Below are 23,304 nucleotides of genomic sequence, written 5' to 3'. Positions count from 1 at the left end.
GAACGGTATAGTGGAAGTCGTGTGGAATTTCGGACGGAATATCAAAATTATTGCATTTGACTGTTAGTTAAAACCGCGTGGCGTGTTGTGTGATCTAAGACTGGAACAGGTATTACGTGTAGAGCAGAGTGCACAACATTTGAGAGAGCATTTTCATAACTAAACGATCCGGTGAACTCTGTTAACTTCGGTAACGGGTGTAAATACCATAAACTGGCTACATGTGTGATTGTGGTGTGCGTGTGAACTTTACATTGTGTTGCCACTTAGTACGGACTTGGCAGTATGAACTGTGATCTTTATCGTGAAAATACACCTGAAAATTTAGATTGCCAAGTTAAAACTTATTTCAGTAGCTAGCCACATCCCGTTTACCGGACAACTCTGTGTATGTTGCGACCTGCAATAGACAGTAGTGGTCTAGTATTTTCTGCTACAGCTTTTAGCTAGACAAATGAACATTGCTGGACACTGGCAGGGTGGTAAAAAGTAACGTGCCGCGCCGCAATATTTTTCCGAAAAATTGAGAAACACGGAAACTCCCACTTACACAAAAGTGCGAAACAGAGAGTTGAAAAGCATTTATATTATTTCGTTATTGCCCTAACCTGTACCTAACTATGTACAAAAGAACAAAATTCCACAAAAACAATTATTTCTTCTGACAGATAAGTTAAGCATATTATTATGCTTATTATTGTTCTTTCTTTTCTCAGACGTTATGTCTGGTCAAAAATGGAAAGTGATGCGGACCTTGATCAAGCGTGGCTTCCTTTTAACTGTACGGTATATGTTACATTGCATTTAGGAACTTTTGCGTAATTGAACAAGTATCAATAATTACAGATTTCTGTAGTTGTATATATAAGTTTGGATGTAGCTGTATTGTGTTGATGTACTGGTGGATATTGTGTGGTATGACTCCTGTAGTTGATAGTATAATCGGTATAATGTCAACTTTATCTTGATGCCACATGTCCTTGACTTCCTCAGCCAGCTGGATGTATTTTTCAATGTTTTCTCCTGTTTTCTTCTGTATATTTGTTGAATTGGGTATGGATATTTCGATTAGTTGTGTTAATTTCTTCTTTTTATTGGTGAGTATGGTGTCAGGTTTGTTATGTGGTGTTTTTTTATCTGTTATAATGGTTCTGTTGCAGTATAATTTGTATTCATCATTCTCCAGTACATTTTGTGGTGCATACTTGTATGTGGGAACGTGTTGTTTTATTAGTTCATGTTGTATGGCAAGTTGTTGATGTATTATTTTTGCTACATTGTCATGTCTTCTGGGGTATTCTATATTTGCTAGTATTGTACATCCGCTTGTGATGTGATCTAGTGTTTCTATTTGTTGTTTGCAAAGTCTGCATTTATCTGTTATGGTGTTTGGATCATTAATAATATGCTTGCTGTAATATCTGGTGTTTATTGTTTGATCCTGTATTGCAATCATATTGCCTTTTCTTAGCCATGTGTTGGATGCATCTTGATCGATCTGTGGCTCTGTTAGATGATACGGGTGCTTGCCATGTAGTGTTTTCTTTTTCCAATTTACTTTCTTCGTATCTGTTGATGTTATGTGATCTGAAGGGTTGTAGAAGTGGTTATGAAATTGCAATGGTGTAGCCGATGTATTTATATGAGTGATTGCTTTGTGTATTTTGCTAGTTTCTGCTCGTTCTAGAAAGAATTTTCTTAAATTTTCTACCTGTCCATAATGTAGGTTTTTTATGTCGATAAATCCTCTTCCTCCTTCCTTTCTACTTAATGTGAATCTTTCTGTTGCTGAATGTATGTGATGTATTCTATATTTGTGGCATTGTGATCGTGTAAGCGTATTGAGTGCTTCTAGGTCTGTGTTACTCCATTTCACTACTCCAAATGAGTAGGTCAATATTGGTATAGCATAGGTATTTATAGCTTTTGTCTTGTTTCTTGCTGTCAATTCTGTTTTCAGTATTTTTGTTAGTCTTTGTCTATATTTTTCTTTTAGTTCTTCTTTAATATTTGTATTATCTATTCCTATTTTTTGTCTGTATCCTAGATATTTATAGGCATCTGTTTTTTCCATCGCTTCTATGCAGTCGCTGTGGTTATCCAGTATGTAATCTTACTGTTTAGTGTGTTTTCCCTTGACTATGCTATTTTTCTTACATTTGTCTGTTCCAAAGGCCATATTTATATCATTGCTGAATACTTCTGTTATCTTTAGTAATTGGTTGAGTTGTTGATTTGTTGCAGCCAGTAGTTTTAGATCATCCATGTATAGCAAATGTGTGATTTTGTGTGGGTATGTTCCAGTAATATTGTATCCATAATTTGTATTATTTAGCATGTTGGATAGTGGGTTCAGAGCAAGGGAGAACCAGGAAGGACTCAATGAGTCTCCTTGGTATATTCCACACTTAATCTGTATTGGCTGTGATGTGATATTATTTGAATTTGTTTGGATATTAAGTGTGGTTTTCCAATTTTTCATTACTATGTTTAGGAACTGTATCAATTTAGGATCTACTTTGTATATTTCCAATATTTGTAGTAACCATGAGTGGGGTACACTATCAAAAGCTTTTCGGTAATCAATGTATGCGTAGTGTAGCGATCTTTGTTTAGTTTTAGCATCTGTTATCAGTTACTCTTTACATCCTCGTCCTCCTTTGCAACAGACTTTTTGTTCTTCATTTATAATTTTGTTCTGTGTTGTAAGTGTCATTAATTTCTGTGTAATTACTGAAGTTAATATTTTGTAAATTGTTGGTAGGCATGTTATGGGGCGATACTTAGCTGGGTTTGCTGTGTCTGCTTGATCTTTAGGTTTCAGATAAGTTATTCCGTGTTTAAGTGTATCAGGGAATGTGTATGGGTCTGCAATGTAACTGTTAAATAATTTAGTTAGATGTGAATGTGTTGAGGTGACCTCCTTTAGCCAGAAATTTGCTGTTTTATCTTTTCCAGGGGCTTTCCAAGTGCTTGTAGAATTAAATGCTCAGGTGACTTCATATTGAGTATTATCACTTCAGGCATTTGTGGTATCATCTTGTATGTGTCTGTTTCTGCTTGTATCCAATGTGCACGCCTGTTATGTTGTACCGGGTTTGACCATATGTTGCTCCAGAAGTGTTCCATGTCTGTTATGTTTGGTGGACTGTCTATTTTAATGTGTGTGTTTGGTAAAATTTCTTTTGATTTGTGTTGAATGTTTGGTTTTGTTTCCTTCTATTTCCCCCTTTTTTTTTTTTCTAAGTCGTTGGGCCAATGCCTGTAATTTCTGCTTCTTTTCATCTAAGCCCGCATCTCGTGGTCGTGCGGTAGCGTTCTCGCTTCCCACGCCCGGGTTCCCGGGTTCGATTCCCGGCGGGGCCAGGGATTTTCTCTGCCTCGTGATGGCTGGGTGTTGTGTGATGTCCTTAGGTGACTTAGATTTAAGTAGTTCTAAGTTCTAGGGGACTGATGACCTAAGATGTTAAGTCACATAGTGCTCAGAGCCATTTTTGAGCCATTTTTTTGCATCTAATTGCTCTATCGCTTCTTGTTGTGAGATTTTACATAACCTTTTTCGTTTTTTGTCCGATATTTCATTTCTTATAAATTGTGTTAGCTGTCCAATGTCTTTTCTCAGTTTTTCTATTCTGATCTGTAGCCTGTGTTGCCATGCTGGTTTTGTGGGTTTCTTCTGTGTGTTGGTTGGTTCTGATCTCTGCCTAGTGTGTATATTTAGTGTAGTGAGTGCTCCTATATGAACCAGTAGTTGTAACTCTTCCATAGTTGAGTTTTCATTTATTTTGTTGTGTATGATTGTGTTGATAGTTGTTGTTGTTGTTTCGACTTGTGGGTTATTTGGCGGTCTATGCAAGAATGGTCTAATGCCTGTATTTGTGTCTTTGTATTCTATATATGTCAGCTGAAATTTTTCTTCTATATCTAACATGTGTGTCACTTCGTGTTCTAATTGTGCTTGTTCTGGTGACTGTCTTAAGATTTTGTTTTCCTCTGATTGTTTAACTGATGTGTGTTGTTCTTTGTTTGTTTGCTCTGGGATGTTTGAGTCCATTACTGTATTTTCTACTTCTTCTGATTGCACATTATTTTGTTCCAGTATTTGTTGCACTTGTTGTTTGATGTGTTCTAATTCTGACTGGGGTATCCTGTTATTTTTTATTATTACACGGATCTGATCAGCTAGTCGTTGTTCTGTTAAAAATTTTAATTCTGGGTATCTGGTAATAAATGTTATGTATACTTGTTATCTGTATCCAGTTTTGTTGGCTCCTAGGTTTGTTTCTTGGTAATAACAGAACATGAGGTGTCGGTTAACTTCATCTGACCATCTCATCCTCTGTCTTTGTTTTCCTTCTAGGGTGGTTTCAGGAAGCATATCCTGCAAAACACCTCTATTTATTATTATTATTATTTTTATTATTATTTATTATTATTATTTATTATTATTATTATTATTATTATTATTGCTGTTGTTACTATTATTGGCAATGGTTGCAGCTGTACACTGAAGAGCCAAAGACAATGGTACATCCGCCTAATATCGTGTAGGGCCCTCGCGAGCACGCAGAAAAGCCGCGACACGATATGGCATGGACTCTACTAATATCTGAAGTAGTGCTGGAGGGAACTGACATCATGAATCTTACAGAGCTGTCCATAAAACCGTAACAGTACGGGGGGCTGGAGATCTCTTCTGAACAGCACGTTACAAGGCATCCCAGATATGCTAAATAATGTTCATGTCTGCAGAGTTTGGTGGCCAGCGGGAGTGTTTAAACTCAGAAGAGTGTTCCTTGAGCCACTCTGTAGCAATTCTGGGCGTGTGGGATATCGCACTGTCCTACTGGAATTATCCAAGCCCGTCGGTATGCACAATGGACATGAATGGATGCTGGTGATCAGACAGGATGATTATGTACGTGTCACCTGTCAGAATCGTATCTAGACATGTCAGGGGTCCTATATCACTCCAACTGCACACACCCCACAGCATTACAGAGCCTCCACCAGCTTGAACAGTTCGCTGCTGACATGCAGCGTCCATGGATTCATGAGGTGGTCTCCATACCTGTACACGTTCATCCGCTCGATACAATTTCAAACAATATTCGTCCGACGAGGCAACATGTTTCCAGTCATCAACAGTCCAAAGTCGATGAGGACTGGCCGAGATGAGGCGTAAAGCTTTGTGCCGTCTAGTCATCAAGGGTACACAAGTGGCCTTTGGCTCCAAAAGCCCATATCGATTATGTTTCGTTGAATGATTCGCACACTGACACTTATTGATGGCCCAGCTCTGAAATCTCCAGCAGTTTGCGGAAGCGTTGCACTTCTGTCTCGTTGAACGATTCTCTTCAGTCGTCGGTGGTCCCGTTCTTGCAGGATCTTTTTCCAGCCGCAGTGATGTCGGAGATTTGATGTTTTACCGGATTCGCGGTAGCCACGGTACACTCGTGAAATGGTCGTACGGGAACATCCCCACTTCATCGCTACCTCGGAGGTGCTATGTCCCATCGCTCGTGCGCCGAGTGTAACACCACGTTCAAAGTTACTTATATCTTGATAACCTGCCACCGTCGCAGCAGTAAGCGATCTAACAACTGCGCCAGACACTTGTATTATAAAGGCGTTGCCGACCACAGCACCGTATTCTGCCGTATTTGAATACGCATGCCTATACCAGTTTCTTTGGCGCTTCAGTGTATAAAGGTGTTGATAAACATAACTGTTATACAGCATATGCTATTAGTTTCACACTCTCAAATTTACCTGAATCTAAAAATTTGTGAACACGAAGCGTGTATACTCACCAGCCGCCGCTGAAAATGACAATCGATAAATAATGTCATTTCAGCAGGAATACTAGCTAGCAAAACAAAAAGGCTGCAAACGTATGCTCCAACCTTATATAGAGCTTTTTAGAGTGAGACTGAGAAGTCCCACCAGATCATAATGCATTATAGTAATAATCGCTTAAACAGACGTGTGCTAAAGTGCGCGTCATTTATGACGGGGGCCGAGTTTAGGTTCGTTCTGCGCATCTGACGTCACAAAACACAGTCAGCCAAGGAACAGAGAACGACGTTGCCAGAGCTCGACTGCAGTGCAGAGTACGGACGAGTATCTTCAGTTATAGAAACGTTCAGTCATAAATAAAGTAATTGAACAAAAGCAATGTCTTGATAGCAGACTTTCCTTTATAGAAAGTTTGGAAAAAGCATTCTTTATACCAACTGCTTCATATTCTATTAATTAATTAAACCAAACAAGTAATAAGCCTTCTAATTCAGACGATAGCAAGGAAAGGTGTTTGTATCATTCTCACTAACTGCTTTTTCGCAATAAAAAACGGCGGTAATTGTTGTTTCCTATTGTACTTCGACGAAACGTGAGTAATTCGTAGTCATACCAGCAGTGTTTGTCGGTATTTTGCGTGATAGTTTGAAGTCCTCTGGGAGATGCATTGAATGACGAGCTGGTTAAAGTGTAGCCGGCACGGTAGCTCAGCGTGTGCGGTTAGAGGACTAGCTGCCCTCTGTAATAAAACAAACTGAGTTAATGGATCAACAACGAACTGAAACGGGTGTCTTTCGACGTCCGCCCCGAGCAGATACAACGAACGAAAACGAACAAAATGAGATTAAAAAAAAAAAAGTGTACGGCTGCTAAGTGAAAGGTTCTGAGTTCAAACCTTGTTCAGTGTTTAATATTTTCTTTATTTAAAAACAATATCGAAGTGTCTTACTTCATGAATTTTATTCGTTTGAATGTAATTTTTTGAAATTTCTAGTGGCAACTAAAATAGACCATATGGAAAATATACGCTATGGACTTTTACCTCTGCAAACTCTTCAAAATTTCGTGCAATGGTTTATTACATCTAATGCTGCAGAATAACTGCGTTGAACATCTAAACAAAATTAAGTCATTTATGGGGGGAAGGTATCAGTCAAGAAGATGTGTAAAAATCAAATTTTTGGGCCAAATAGTTTTTATGAAATCGAATGATAAAGTGCCTCAAAGCAGTCGAAACACCATGTGTCTGCACAGGCGAGCAATGCAATCATGACAAAATCGCGCACATCGTGGAATGCGGGGTGCACGTCTCTGTAGCAGCGAAAGGGTTAATGCGGCCGTGGTGGCTTTACTTCATAAACTGCGCGCTCCCCCCTAAACGTAAGTATGCGAACTATACTATGGCGCTGCTTCTCTTGGCGCGTGCAACTGGCAACGCAGCAATCTCCCGCGTCTGGGCGTGCATGCGCGAACCGCCAAGATAAAAGAATTGGACTATAGTCACGTACTTCGTGATTTTTAGCGATATCAATCACATTCAATGGTGATTTTCGGCGATATCAATCAAATGGAATTGATGGCGGTTTCCTGCTCGTGCGTGAATTTGCGGTCGACCATGTAGCGCTGCAAATGGCGCTAATTCACAGAGCGGGACGGCGGTGAGGACTCTGGCCGTCAATGGCGAGCGGACGTGCCGCGGTCGTCACAGCGAGAGGCCGATAACGAGGTACGCGCGGCCGGTTTTAAGCCGCGGCAGCTGTGACTGGCAGGCGATCTGCGTGACTCAATTAGCGCGAAACAAATTTAGGCGGCCGCGGGCTTTGATGGCCCGTCATTAGCGGCCTGATTGCCAATCAATGACGGCTAGCGCCACCTCCCACGCCGCCCCATCTGCGGCGGCACCACTAATTGAGACGACGCCAGGGGCGCAGAGCCAGCCGGCTAAGCGATGTCACGACTCGCGACGCCGGCCGAGTCTGAGACCCTGCCAACAGGTGTTCTGAGCTCAGGGGCGTCGCGGGAGAATGAGCGTGCCGCAGGCAAAGGTGCCCAGGATGGCTGCATGATCCTTGACTTTCGGAAGGCATTCCATGCAGTTCCGCGCGCTCGTTTACTGAACAAAACGTGAGTCTGCCGAGTCTAGGACCAGATCAGGTTTATGTTCCATTGCGTACGACTGCCGGAAGACGCAATCGATGGTCTGGCTGCCTCGATCGCTCTTATTCACTTAGCAGTAGCCGGGAGGCACGTGTAGCTTAAAGGATGCCGGGGCACTGCTTTGAAGAATTGGACGTTCAGTTACGAAAAAACATGTAGCCTTGTGAAAGTCATTTTTAACCCCAAGGTAGTGTTATAGGCGCTTTGCTGTTCCGTATCTATACAGAGTGGTCGATTGATCGTGATCGGGCCAAATATCTCGCGAAATAAGCGTCAAACGAAAAAACTACAAACGACGAAATTTGTCTAGCTTGAAGGGACAAAGCAGATGGCGCTATGGCTGGCCCGCTAGATGGCGCTGCCATGGGTCAAACGGATATCAACTGCGTTTTTTTAAGCAGGAACCCCCGTTTTTATTACATATTCGTGTAGTACGTAAAGAAATACGCATGTTTGAGTTGGACGACTTCTTTCGCTTTGTGATAGATGGCGCTGTAATAGTCACAAACATATGGCTCACAATTTTAGATGAACAGTTGGTAACTGGCAGGTTTTTTAAATTAAAATACAGAACGTAGGTACGTTTGAACATTTTATTTCGTTTGTTCCAATGTGATACATGTACCTTTGTGAACTTATCATTTCTGAGAACGCATGCTGATACAGCGTGATTACCTGTAAATACCACATCAATGCGATAAATGCTCAAAATGATGTCCATCAACCTCAATGCATTGGGCAATACATGTAACGATATTCCCCTCAACAGCGAGTAGTTCGCCTTCCGTAATGTTCGCACATGCATTGACAATGCGCTGACGCACGTTATCAGGCGTTGTCGATGGTTCACGATAGCAAATATCCTTCAACTTTCCCCACAGAAAGAAATCCGGGGACGTCACATCCGGTGAACGTGCGAGCCATGGTATGATGCTTCGACGACCAATCCACGTGTCATGAAATATGCTATTCAATACTACATCAACAGCACGCTATCTATGTGCCGGACATCCATCAGCTTGGAAGTACATCGCCACTCTGTCATGCAGTGAAACATCTTGTAGTAACATCGGTAGAACATTACGTAGGAAATCAGCATACACTGCACCATTTAGATTGTCATCAATAAAATGGAGCGAATTATTCTTCCTCCCATAATGCCGCACCATACATTAACCCGCCAAGGTCGCTGATGTTCCACTTGTAGCAGCCATCGTGGATTTTCCGTTGCCCAATAGTGCATGTTAAGCCGGTTTACGTTACCGCTGTTGGTGAATGACGCTTCGTCACTAAGTAGAACGCGTGCAAAAAATCTGTCATCGTCCAGTAATTTCTCTTGTGCCCAGTGGGACAACTGTACACGACGTTCAAAGTCGTCGCCATGCAATTCCTGGTGCACAGAAATGTGGTACGGGTGCAGTCGATGTTGATGTAGCATTCTCAACACCGACGTTTTTGACATTCCCGATTCTCGCACAATTTGTCTGCTACTGATGTGCGGATTAGCCGCGACAGCAGCTAAAACACCTACTTGGGCATCATCATTTGTTGCAGGTCGTGGTTGATCTTTCACATGTGGCTGAACACTTCCTGTTTCCTTAAATAACGTAACTATCCGGCGAACGGTCCAGACACTTGGATGATGTCGTCCAGGATACCGAGCAGCATACATAGCACACGCCGTTGGGCATTTTGATCACAATATCCTATTTTAAAAAACGCAGATGATATCGGCTTGACCTATGGCAGGCCATCTAGCGGGCCATCTGGTTTCCGTCTTCAAGCTAGACGAGTTTCGTTCTTTGTAGTTTTTTCGTTTGATGCTTATTTCGTAAGATATTTGGCCCGGTCACCATCAATGGACCACCCTGTATAAGCGATTTAGGAGACAATCTGAGCAGCCGTCTTAGGTTGTTTTGCAGATGACGCTGTCGTCAGATACTGTCATCAGATGATCAAAACAAACTGCAAAACGTTTTAGAAAAAATATCTGTATTTTTCAAAAACTGGCAATTGACCATAAATAACGAAAAGTGCGAGATCATCCACATGAGTACTAAAAGAATTCCGTTGAACTTCGGTTACACGATAAACCAGTCCAATCTAAATTCTACTAAATACCTAGTAATTACCACTATGAACAACTTAAACTGGAAGGAACACATAGAAGATGTTGTGACAAAGACTAACCAAAGACTTCGTTTTATTGGCAGGACACTTAGAAAATGTAACATATCTACTAAAGAAACTTTTTCCACTACACTTGTTCGTCCCCTTTTAGAATACTGCTGCGCGGTGTGGGACCCTTACGAGATAGGACTGACGGAGTACATCGAGAAAGTTCAAAGAAGGTCAGCACGTTTTGTATTATCGCGAAATAGGGAAGAGAGTGTCACTGAAATGATACAGGATTTGAGGTACACATAATTAAAAGAAAGGCGTTTTGCGTTGCCGCAGAAACTTGTCACGAAATTTCAGTCACCAACTTTCTCCTCCGAATGCGAAAATATTTTGTTGACGCCGAGCTACGAAGAGAGAAACGATCATCATAATAAAATAAGGGAAAATCAGAGCTCGCACGGAAAGATATAGGTGCACGTGTTTCCCGTGCACTATTCGAGATTGGAATAAAAGAGAATTATTGTGAAGGTGGTTCGATGAATCCTCTCCCAGGCACCTCAATGTGATTTGCGGAGTATTTATGAAGACGTAGATGTAGAACCCCTGACTGCAAATAGAGGGGTATTATGGGTTTAACTTGTATATCTATGTATCTTTCTGTGGCGTCGTAGCTCCCAAACGAAATGTCGGATTAAAAGATGCAGTTTTTTTTATCTTAAAGCTGTTTTAACCGGAATGGTTCTTAGCTATGTCCTACGATAATCTGTTCAGTTGTCTAGGTTTCATCAGCTAAATTAAGTAAAAATGTTTTCCGCCTACGGACTCTCTTGATATACGCTACGTAATACATAAGAGCAAGTTACGAATTACCAGATTGTAGACATCAAGAAAAGTCGGCGGGAATTTATGTTTAGCTTTTACAGTTGACCAACAATGATGATTTTTGTCATTTGAAACCGCTCTCTGCAGCACCCACAAAACAGAAAAATGATGATTGCGACTCAGTTGTAAAACATAAACACATGCTCTCACAGACCTTTTTTTTTGTAGAGTTTCTTGAGAGCTATAATTCAGTACTAAATCAAATGACTTTCCCTAAAAGTTTAGGCAGCCTACTGCAAGAACAGTGGCTGAAACTACCGCTTCAGTTCTTTTTATTTTTCAGTACTTAAACACGAAAGGCTTCTGGCTCTTACATGCCATTCAACAGGTGTTATAACTTTTTGATGGACGAGTACAGGATGCGGTGTATCACCAGTGAGCGCAAGGCTATTGCAACAGAGCGCAACGGCAGACCACTTTCTTCTGACTTGATTTACAGTTGTCGCCATTGCTTATGTTACCTAAATTATCAAAATATGTAGTAAAACATTGTAAACGGACATATGTGTGAATTAAAAAAGGAAGTACGTTAATCGCATAAGCGAACAAAATATCAAAGAAAAGAAAAAAATCGTAATAATAATTACAGATTGAAATTCAAAACTGCCCGTGCGATATCATATTGCCAAAATCTTACAACTGTGATAATATTTATGAAGATTTCAGCGAGGCAAGAGCTCCATCGCAGTTTCGTGTTTCGTCCCGGAAAGTGTCGAACGTATTGGGTCTACTAGTAATTTATAACTTTTATTAAACAGCATGAAATAAAACATAAATGAAATAAAACATAAATTAAAAATTTAAAAAGGCGCAAAAGGCGTCTAAAAAGTAAAAAATAATATACATTGAACCATTAGTTCAATATAACTAGTAATATTTTGATCCAAGCGTCGTCCCGTCAGGGAACCACTATGTAAATAAAATTACAACAGAACGCTTGTAAAAAGTACGACGCCCATCTACGTAGTGAAATCGATAATCGTAATAAAGTATGAGAAATCAGAGATCGCACGGAGATATGAAAATGTTTGCTTTTCCCACGCGCTGTTGGAGTGTGAAACTGTAGACAAACAGTCTAGGGGTGGTTCGATGAACCCCCTAGTCAGTCACTTAGGTATGAATTGTGGAGTAAGCATGCAGATGTAGACGTAGATACAAGACACGGGCGCGACGGTTGCCTCCAATTCCCATACCATGAAATATGATTAAGTTTGTCATTACCTGTGTGGAATAACGGCTTTCATTATGTTTGTAAATGAAAAGATAAAACTACAATGTAAAAGCATTTCATAAATCTATAAAACCACAAACTAGTTCCATTAGAACTAATGTATTGGCTGAATCTATCCAGCACTGTGAATACGCTTTCCATAAACAACACTAACAGATGTTAGCTGCATGCTGTATCCATAGACAATAACTAAGGAATGTGACCTCAATTGTTTACTGCGTTCTGTAGGTCGTTCTTAATAGCAAAGAACTGGAAGCAGAAATGTGTCCGGCAATAGCGAAGATGAAGAAGTAGCTCTTCAGGTACGCATTTTAGAACGAGTGTTTACCGAGCATTTCTTTCTTGCTTTAGTCCATATTATCACCTATCAGAACATGGAAAGCGTTCTTTTGGCACCCTGTATTTGTATACAGGGTGATTTTTTCCATCGTGTACAAACTGTAGGGATTGATCGATGAGACGATACGGAACAAAAAAAGGCTAATATACTTATGTCCGGATATGCATGGCTTCCATGCTAGAGACCATTCATTCAGTCATACGACTGCGGCCTAATACGTGCTGTAGCATGCAGCCGTAGTTACAATAAGTGTTGAAAATGGTTTCCACGCGCGTGTAAGCGCCGTAGAATGTTCTGTCTCTCACGTTCACATCTGCCAGGTTGCATCCGAACAGTGTCAAAGGCAACAGCCAAGCGGGGTACCCGTGTGGTCAGGGGCGCCTTGCCACGGTTCGCGCGGCTTCTCCCGTCGGAGGTTCGAGTCCTCCCTCGGGCATGGGTGTGTGTGTTGTCCTTAGCGTAAGTTAGTTTAAGCTAGATTAAGTAGTGTGTATGCCTAGGGAGACCTCAGCAGTTTGGTCCCATAAGAACTTACCATAAATTTCCAGAATTTCAAAGGCAGCATGAATACGCTGTTCCAGTGTCTCTACATCTGGAATGGGCTCTGCATACGCGATACTTTTGAGGTGGTCCAATAACAATAAAACGCACTGGTTGAGATACAGTGAACAAGCGGACCATGCAAGTGGACTCCCTGTCAGGGAAGACTCGGTTGAGATCTGTCCGGACGTTAAGGGCAAAGTGGGCTGGAGCATCATCATGTAGCGCCCACATAACCCTTCGAATCATCAATGGCACTTATTCCAGCAGGGGAGGCAAAGTCAAGTCACCGCCAAAAAACGCCGATAGTTCCAGCCTGTTAGGCGATGTGAAAGGAAGACTTGTCCCAAAATACGGTCGCCAATTATCCCGACCCACACATTCCAACTACACCGAAACTGATGAGTCACTGCCACACAAAGAGTGGGGGTTCTGCATACTACCCCACAGATGACTGAGATACCACTCCGCATAAAGGTGGCGTCATTGCAGAATAGGGTGGATGACACAAATCCCGGAATCGTGGTTACCTGGTGAAGAAACCAGTGACATACCTGCTCCAGATGTGGAAAGTCTGTCGCAAGTAAGTCCTGCACACGCTGTAAGTGACAAGGGTAGTAACAATTGTCATAGAGAATGTTCCACACAGTCCTCTGCTTACCATTTATTGGCGGGCCAACTGCCTGGTACTGGCACGGCGGTCGTCTTCGACAGTGTTAATCACATTTTCCTCCAAGTCTGGTGAACCAACATTTCGGGTACGTCTTTCATGATTTCCTGTCTCAGAAAAACGGAGAAACACTGTTGCAAACATTGAATGCTGTGGCTGTCGTCAGCGGGGATAGGTCTCCTGTTGAACCTTGCTGCCCGCCGCCCGTTGCGATTTACCTTTCCGTAAGTAAACACCATATCGGATAGCTCTCGATTTGAATACGGTACCATTTTCTACAACGGTGTAGCACATTCACTATGAGGTGAGTCAGCAAGAGAAGTGAATCGGACACAACATTACCAGTTACTGTGTCAGGAAAAGGCGCTAGGGCATGACGTATGAGAAACAGTACCACCCTCTACGAGAAGTAACTAACTTTGTTGCATGGTACAGCGTGCATTAGACAGCAGTATTTGTAACAAAGTATGGTTGAATAAATGGTCTCTGCCATGGAAACCATGGATTCCCGGACTTAAGTTCATTAGACCTTTTTTGTTCCGTATCATCTCATCGATCAATCCCTAGGGTTTGTACACAGTGGAAAAAATCGCCCTGTACATTTTAATATTCCTGTTGACGATAAATTGTATCAGTACATCGATAAACTAGTCCAAAGTACAGATAATTGTATGGGCTGTATCTGCTGGTTGCACATTTTTGATATGGTTTTCAAATCTTCGGAAATACCATTTTGCACTATGTTACGATGATTTGGAAATGGATCTCGGCCCGAAACTAGTCATCGAGTGAACAAAAAAAAAGTAAAATTTGCAACTTTGGACTGGTTTTTTGTTGTGCTAATTAACAGTAGTTGCTGATCCATGGCTACTTCAGCGTGCTGGAAGTTCGTAGATAAATTGTTTTAGCGATAAGCTGAATAATAACATCAAACCGGATTAATCGCTGGATTCAGGACGTCCTTGTTGATAGAACTCAGCACGTTGTTCTTAACGGTTCGAAATCGACAATGTAAAAGTCTTTGTGGAAATACGCTAAGGAAGTGTTCCTGTATAAGATATCAACAGGTGTCTCTCCTATGGGTCATCAGGCGCATTTTTTGTGGTGTTTAGGCAGATATTTGGAATGTCGTTTTTGCATTGTGATGCTGGAGTCAGCCCAAAAAAATGATACTCATCACTTTTTAATGCGACGCCCAGTATCGACGGCAAGCGTTGGATTCTTTCCCATTACAAACAAAATGACTTATAAAGCGGAATTTTACGTATCCATACGATAGCGCGGACCCATATTAGTCTAGCGCGGTATTTGTTTTATCGGTAGATATTGCAGCTTGTGGTCTTGCGGTAGCGTTCTCGCTTCCCGTGCACGGAGTCCCGGGTTCAGTTCCCAGCGGGGTCAGGGATTTTCCCTGCCTCGAGATGACTGGGTGTTGTTGTGTTGTATTCATCATCATCAAAATGGTTCAAATGGCTCTGAGCACTATGGGACTCAACTGCTGTGGTCATAAGTCCCCTAGAACTTAAAACTACTTAAACCTAACTAACCTAAGGACATCACACACATCCATGCCCGAGGCAGGATTCGAACCTGCGACCGTAGCGGTCGTGCGGTTCCAGACTGTAGCGCCTGTAACCGCTCGGCCACTTCGGCCGGCTCATCATCATCATTCATCCCCATTACGGTCGGAGGAAGACAACGGCAAACACCTCCGCTACGACCTTGCCTAATCGGCGGTGCTTGTCTCCAGCATCGTTCCCTACGCTCCTCGGAGTATGGGAACTCGTCATCATCATTGACAGTGACAGTCAAACACGAAGAATAACCATTGCTCCAGCAGTGACTCAGTAGCGCTGATATTCGGTGGTAGCATTCAGTGCAGGCCGTGGCAGTACTGTCGCTGCTGCAGTACTCGTAATTCTTCTAGATTTATTGTCCCTATTAATACATATGAATAAAACGAATATCGCCCTGGACTAATCTGGGACCGCTCTGTTGAATGGGCACGTAAAATTGCGCTTTAAAAAATCATTTTCTTTCTAACTGGAAACAATTCATCCGTCGTTTTCCATCGACAATGGGGGGTCGCATGAAAGACATGATGGGAACTATTTGCTTGGGCTGATTCCAGCTACACAATGTAAAAACGAAATTGAAAATATCTATTGAAACACCAGAGAAAATGCGCCTGACGACTTTTAGGATAGAGGCCCTGTAGAAATGATGCAGTGGACAACGTAGGAAGTTCCATGGGGCTATTTACCGGCGATAATATTGTTTTTAGGAAAGCTGCAGTGCTAGAACACTGCAGCGAAATGCACGAAGACCTACGGAGGACCGATGAGTGATGCAAGGACTGGCAGTTGGCTCTGAACATAAACTGATATATTGGGGATGCATAGGAGAAGAGAGCAATTAGTTTTCGATTATGCTATTGGCTATTGAGCCATGCGTGGCTCGCGCTCGTGCCATCTCTTATTTTACATCCTGTTTTTTCTTGTTGCCATCTCGTTATGGTAGTTTCAATTTATGTTGCCACTGAGTTGCTGCTTCGTCTGCCCATCAGCGGCAGCAGCAGCGCCTATCGATATAGCCCTCACGTGTTATCTTCACTGCACAGCTATTACTTCCCGGTTGTCGTCTGTCGTAGAGTCAGTTGGAACGCGCCAGGAGGGCAGTTCGGACCTGCTAGTCGTGGAGTTGGAATGCGGCACTAGTTTAGCCGGGTTGGAGCAGCAGTGATGCCTGGACGTCCATGGCTCGCCCGACCGTTGCCACCACGCATCACTTGAGCTGGGCACGGTCTTCGCGGATCGTTGGTCGGTCGTCCTACTGGACGACGTGAATTGGTTCACCGATCGCGTATGTGTTGGCTGTGTGTCTGTATCGATTCCCGATTTGTCTTCGTGATTGAACAGCCACTGCTGAGTGTCGTTCAAGTCTTCGTGCAAGTGTTTGTCAAACTGTGTGTGTAGTTGGTGTCATTTCCACTGACGACTTGTTTTAAATGTGGTCAGCGTACTGGCAGTGAGTCGGTCGGTTGGAGGAGATCAGTAAGCAAGTTTCCGCGCGGCGCAGTCTGCCGGACTCTATGCAGTGTCGGAGCGTGTGGGGGCTGTTCCGAGTGCTACGAGGTTCGTGGCTCACCGACCCAGGACATGAAAGTTGAGTGGTGATTTAATTATGGAAGCCACGTCTGTTCACGTTGTCCCCTTAGTTGGTGGTTCGCTGTAGACGGTATTCCTGGGAGCAACAACGAGTGTTCGAGTTGGTGAAGATTTAGCTGCCGTGTGGTGGAATTAACTATGTTTGTCGTTTGAAATTCAAGTGCACCAGCGGAATTTTCTGCTTTGTGGCCGTTAGTGTTCCGGTTACCTGCCCTGGTCTCTGACGTAAATTCAGGCAGCGTCCTTTCCTTGCTGTCCAACATGGTGTGTAGTTTTGACAGCTTAATGTATTTTTGGTTGTGGGCGGCTATGTCTGTAACGTTTTGGCTTTGGAATTCTCGTATACTGGTCGGTGGATAGCAAGTCGTCTTGTTGGTGGGTCCCTGACTGTCCCTTGGTTGTGTTACTGGCAGATCGAGTATAGTTGGGCCGACTTCTAGTCTCACCTAAGCGAACGTTAAGATTTCAAGGGCAGACCGAGCCCCCTGGAAACTTCTGAGCGTCGTTGCCTATACTACCTCTCATGTTGGCGTTTAATTGTGTATTTTTAATGGCTCATAGCCGATAATTGGAATTTGTATGCTTGTAATTGTGTTTTTAAAATAATAAGTCTTCAGACGTTTTAAAAGTTATTTTTTCTAAATTGGGCAAGTCTTACATTGTCCGAAGATAAAGCTTGGACTTTCTGCCTGTTGAAAATTTATTTTACTGTATTGTTTAAAAAAATGGTTCAAATGGCTCTGAGAACTATGGGACTTAACTTCTAAGGTCATCAGTCCCCTAGAACTTAGAACTACTTGAACCTAACTAACCTAAGGACATCACACACATCCATGCCCGAGGCAGGATTCGAACCGTAGCGGTCGCGCGGTTCCAGACTGTAGCGCCTAGAAGCGCTCGGTCACCCCGGCCGGCTGTTTTTAAAAGCATCGGCCTTCAGTCGCTTTAAGTTTTAAGGATCCTACTTATCAAGTATTACCTTTTCGAAGATAAAGCTGTGGGCTTTCTGCCTGCTGAAAATTTATTGTCGTATTGTTTTTAAAAGGCATAGGCCTTCAGCCGCTTTAAGTTTTAAGATTATTATTTATCAAGTCTTACATCTCTTGGGCTTAAATACTTTTTAAGGTTAAAAGCTTTGGGCCTTCTGTCTTGGAAAATTGGTTGCAGTTTTTTTAAACAAAGGCCTTCAGCCGTTTGAAGTAAGTTTTCTTATTGGTCATAAAGCTTGGGACTTCTGCCTATTTAAAGGTTATTGTAGTTGTTTTAAATTTATGGGCCTTCAGCAGCTTTTAAAAACTTAGTCTACCTGAGAAGTCAAGACTTACATCGCTTGGCCTTAAATACTATTTAAAGCTTAGAGCCTTCTGTCTCAAATAATAATAATTATTATTATTATTATTTTAGCAGTTGTCTTTAATTCATGGGCCTTTAGCCGCTTTAGAATTAAAGACATTTTATGTCGATAGTCGATCTTAGAAGTTGCGCTGTAATGTTTGGGCAACTAAAGTGTTATGTTTGGAGTGTAACTGACAGCCACTCATTCTGGCTCCCTTCCACAATTCCTACTGCTTGTCCTACCCTGCGGGTTTAGCAGGGCGTCTCAGCTACAAATCTGTACAATCACTAACTACTGTACCATTCGGAGCCACATAAAGTGGAATGATTACATAAAAGTAACTGTAGGACAAGCCGATGCCATGTTGAGATTCACTGGAAGAATTTAAAGGAAATGTAATTCATCCACGAAAGAAGTAGCTTACTAAACACTCGTCGACCGATTCTTGAGTATAATTCATCAACCTGGGGCCTTTATCATGTTGCTTTAATAGAAACACATGGATGATCCAATGAAGATAGGCACGTTTTGCAATGTTCCCTCCCTTAAGAGCGGTACTTAATCAACTCAAATGCAATTGATCTCGGTAGCTTTTAATATAAACTCTTCCAACACTGAAAACTCTTATTATTTTCGGTTGCCAGCCTCACCACTGGAGGTTCATCCCGTGAGACAAGGGAAATCATTGTAAACAAAGATCAGTGGCCCATCTGACAGTTGGAAAACTAATGTAAAATTCAGGCAATACACACAAGCCATGCTTATCATCACACAAAGATTACGACGGATCTTAGAAAGGGCAGGACGGCACAAACGACAGTTAACACTTGCAGGTGGAGAGACTAACTGTTAAAAGGACATGGCAGTTTAAATTAAAATTAAAAAGGGTTTCTGTTTACATGCTTTAATATCCATTTCCATCCTTTTACGCTTTGCAAATAAGTCCTCCTCTAGTCTCTGTATCTACGTTGCTTCTTTACACTATGACCAATAAGATTTAGACTAGACCCTGTTCCGCCCTTAGTCCTTCAAAACCCACAAACTACCGGTCCTATAGTAGTCTACTCAACAGAAATATTTGCTCCCACCCATAAGTGAAACTATAGAAAGTTTAACACGGCGCCTTAGCTCTGAAGTGAGCGCTGCGCATCTCCATTCCCTACCTGACCTTGCTGACCTGCCACCCTCTTTCTGCAAGGTGCTTTCGACTCCTCACGCCGCCGCCGCCACCACTTCGCACCGGCCTCGACTACGGACGAACCTCACTGCCTTCACTACTCTTTCCACTCCTGTAGTCCGGTACACAAGCCTAGGCCTCTGCCCTCTTACGAATACACTCCGTCTTCACGCCATGAGTGGCCTACCGGGACCATCCGACCGCCGTGTCATCCTCAGCGGGGGATGCGGATAGGAGAGGCGTGGGGTCAGCACACCGCTCTCCCGGTCTCTTACGAATGGCTGTCTCATAAACAAACTCAAGGACGAACTGTCATTGGTCACTGGTACCCCCACTACCTCTTTTGCTCCTTCTGCACGAATTTACCGATATAACGGCGGCCCGAGAGCCACATCCATTACTGTCTACGCGACAGCAAGACTTGGCAACCTCCTACACACCTCCATTCCGGGTTTGGAAAACAGCCTCGGAGTTCCCAGACCATCCACGGTTTCCAGTGACTGCGGGGTCGCAAGGCGTTTTGATAAGCATATCCGAGAGTGGGGCAAGTTCTCTGTGTCCATCGTTCCCAGGTCTGTCGTCATACTGCGAGCGGCCAGTCGCCCTCACTATCAGCGGACACCGCCATCCATCCAGCCACTCTCCTTGCAGCCGAAGCAGCAGGCTTCTCACTCGCCGACTTTTATTACAGTATCATCAACAGCGAGTTTAAATTTATCTCCGGACACCACTCTTACTAAACGAGCCGTAACAGTTTCGTTTGAAGATCGTTTAGTAGGCGCGTGAACGTTAGGCAGGTGCTCAATAAACTCCAATGGCAGAGGCTACAGCAGAGGCCTTGTTCGCCACGGAGAAGTTTACCGTCGAGCGTTCTTCTAGGAAGAGTCGGGCAACATCATATTTTCTTCTGTTATCAGCTCCGTGAAGCTGTTCGTGGACGACGCTACTACATTTCCGCGAACGTTTGCCTCATGTATATCACTTGTGGCAAGGTAAGCAACATAGAATGCTTAGAATGCGACTTTCTCGATGTCCTGGCCCCATCGATCAAATTACACTGAAGAGCCAAAGAAACTGGTACACGTGCCTAATATTGTGTAGGGCCCCTGCGAGCGCACAGAAATGCCGCAACACGACGTGGCATGGACTCGACTAAGGCCTGAACTAGTGCTGGAGGGAATTTGCACCATGAATCCTGTAGGGCTCTCCATAAATACGTAGGAATACGAGGCGGTGGAGATATCTTGTGAACAGCACGTTGCAAGGCATCCCAGATATGCTCAATAATGTTCCTGCCTGGAGAGTTTGGTGGCCAGCGGAAGTGTTTAAACTCAGAAACGTGTCCATGGAGCCACTTTGTAGCAATTCTGGACATGTGAAGTGCCGCACTGTCCTGCTGGAATTGCACGAGTCCGTCGGAATGCACAGTGGACATGAGTGGATGTAGGCGATCAGATAGGATGCTTACGTACGTGTCACCTGTCAGAGTCATATCTAGACGTATCACGGGTCTCATATCACTCCTACTGCACACGCCCCACACCATTACAGAGCCTCCATCTTGAACAGTCCCCTGCTGACATGCAGGGTCCATGGATTGATGAGGTTGTCTCCGTACCCGTACACGTCCATCCGTTCTATACAATATGAGACGACACTAGGTCGGCCAGGGAACACGTTTCCGTTCATCGACAGTCCAATGTCGCAGTTGACGGGCTCAGGCAAGGTGTAAGGCTTTATGTTGTGCAGTCATCAAGGGTACACGACTGGACCTTCGCCTCTGAAAGCCAATAGCGATGACGTTGCATTGAATGGTTCTGACACTGACACTTCTTGATGTCCGAGCACTGAAATCTGCAGCAGTTTATGGAAGGGTTGCACTTCTGTCACGTTGAACGATTCTCTTCAACCGTCGTTGGTCCCGTTCTTGCAGGATGTTTTTCCGGCCCCAGCGATGACGGAGATTTAATGTGTTACCGGATTCGTGATATTCACGGTACAGCCGTGAAATGGTCGTATGGGAAAATCCCTACTTCATCGCTACCTCTGAGATGCTGTGTCCTACCGCTCGTGCGCCGATTAGAACAAACGTTCAAATTCACTTAAATCGTGATAACCTGTCATTGTAGCAGCAGTAGCCGATCTAACAATTGTGGCAGACACTTGTTATCTTATATAGGCACTGCCGACTGCAGTGCAGTATTCTGCCTGTTTACACGTCTCTGTATTTGAATACGCATGCCTGTACAAGTTTCTTTGGCGCTTCAGTGTATCTTTTTGCTTTTTATTTCTTGCACTATATTTCCATTTAATGAATGTACACAGCCTACGGCCATTTTTGTTTACCTGTTCTCCTCAGGATATCGCTATCGTCATGGACACGAAAACTAACGTTGTTTCCTAAACCTTGCCTTGTTATAGCATATAGTTAGTGGTAAAAATAGAAACTTTTCTGTGTTGGACATATTATACATATGTGTATTTAGAGCCAGGAATGGTAGTAGCTACTGGCAGATGAAGGGGCATGCTCACCCACGGTTAGTGCCACGGCGCTACTGCTACCGCTACAGCGAGCCGTGGTTTACTTACGGATGTTCATGCAGGAGTTGTAGAAGCGCTTAGCCTTCTGCGTCGCCTCGCTGTCCAGCTCGTTGATGGGCTCCTCAAGTACCCCTGCAACATTTAAGAAATCGCATTCAGGCACCAGATCAAAAACGTACTCAGTATACACTATATATTAATGAAGTATATACACTACTGGCCATTAAAATTGCTACATCAAGAAGAAATGCAAAACGAGTATTCATTGGACAAATATATTTTACTGAAACTGACACGTGATTACATTTTCACGCAATTTGGGTGCATAGATCCTGAGAAATCAGTACCCAGAACAACCACCTCTGGCTGTAATAACGGCCTTGATACGCCTGGGCATTGAGTCAAACAGAGCTTGGATGGCGTGTATAGGTACAGCTGCCCATGCAGCTTCAACACGATACCACAGTTCATCAAGAATAGTGACTGGCGTATTGTGACGAGCTACTTGCTCTGCCACCATTGACCAGACGTTTTAAATTGCTGAGAGATCTGGAGAATGTGCTGGCCAGGGCAGCAGTCGAACATTTTCTGTATCCAGAAAGGCCCTTACAGGACCTGCAACATGCGGTCTTGCATTATCCTGCTGAAATGTTCTGTTTCGCAGGGATCGAATGAAGGGTAGAGCCACGGGTCGTAACACATCTGAAATGTAACGTTCACTGTTCAAAGTGCCGTCAATGCGAACAAGAGGTGACCGAGACGAGTAACCGATGGCATCCCATACCATCACGCCGGATGATACGCCAGTATGGCGATGACGAATACACGCTTCCAATTTGCGTTCACCGCGATGTCGCTAAACACGGATGCGACCATCATGATGCTGTAAACAGAACCTGGATTCGTCCGAAAAAATGACGTTTTGCCATTCGTGCACCCAGGTTCGTCGTTGAGTACACCATCGCAGGCGCTCCTGTCTGTGATGCAGCGTCAAGGGTAACCGCAGCCACGGTCTGCGAGCTGATAGTCCGTGCTGCTGTAAACGTCGTCGACCTGTTCGTGCAGATGGTTGTCGTCTTGCAAACGTCCCCATCTGTTGACTCAGGGATCGAGACGAGGCTGCACGATTCGTTACAGCCACGCGCATGAGATGCCTGTCATCTCGACTGCTAGTGATACGAGGCCGTTGGGATCCAGCACGGCGTTCCGTATTACCCTCCTGAACCCACCGATTCCCTATTCTGCTAACCGTCATTGGATCTCAACCAACGCGAGCAGCAATGTTGCGAATGGCATCCTGCATACATTGTGCCACTCATCATGCGCCTTTTCTTGCAGTTCGG

General features: G+C 43.4%; 1 protein-coding gene across 1 annotated transcript in view; it reads right to left on the bottom strand.

Annotated features, from left to right (window-relative positions):
• LOC124606813 (neprilysin-1-like) overlaps positions 1 to 23,304 on the bottom strand; it is a 535,942-nt gene that overhangs the window by 160,048 nt on the left and 352,590 nt on the right. The window contains exon 4 of the mRNA XM_047138881.1: positions 22,010 to 22,093. Within this exon, the coding sequence (XP_046994837.1) occupies positions 22,010 to 22,093 (84 nt within the window). The remainder of the gene's footprint in view (positions 1 to 22,009; positions 22,094 to 23,304) is intronic.

This window comes from Schistocerca americana, chromosome 3 (genome assembly GCF_021461395.2).
Source record: "Schistocerca americana isolate TAMUIC-IGC-003095 chromosome 3, iqSchAmer2.1, whole genome shotgun sequence".
Classification (NCBI taxonomy): domain Eukaryota; kingdom Metazoa; phylum Arthropoda; class Insecta; order Orthoptera; family Acrididae; genus Schistocerca; species Schistocerca americana.
Note: the sequence above shows the minus strand (reverse complement) of the source record. Positions and strands in the feature narration are given on the sequence as shown.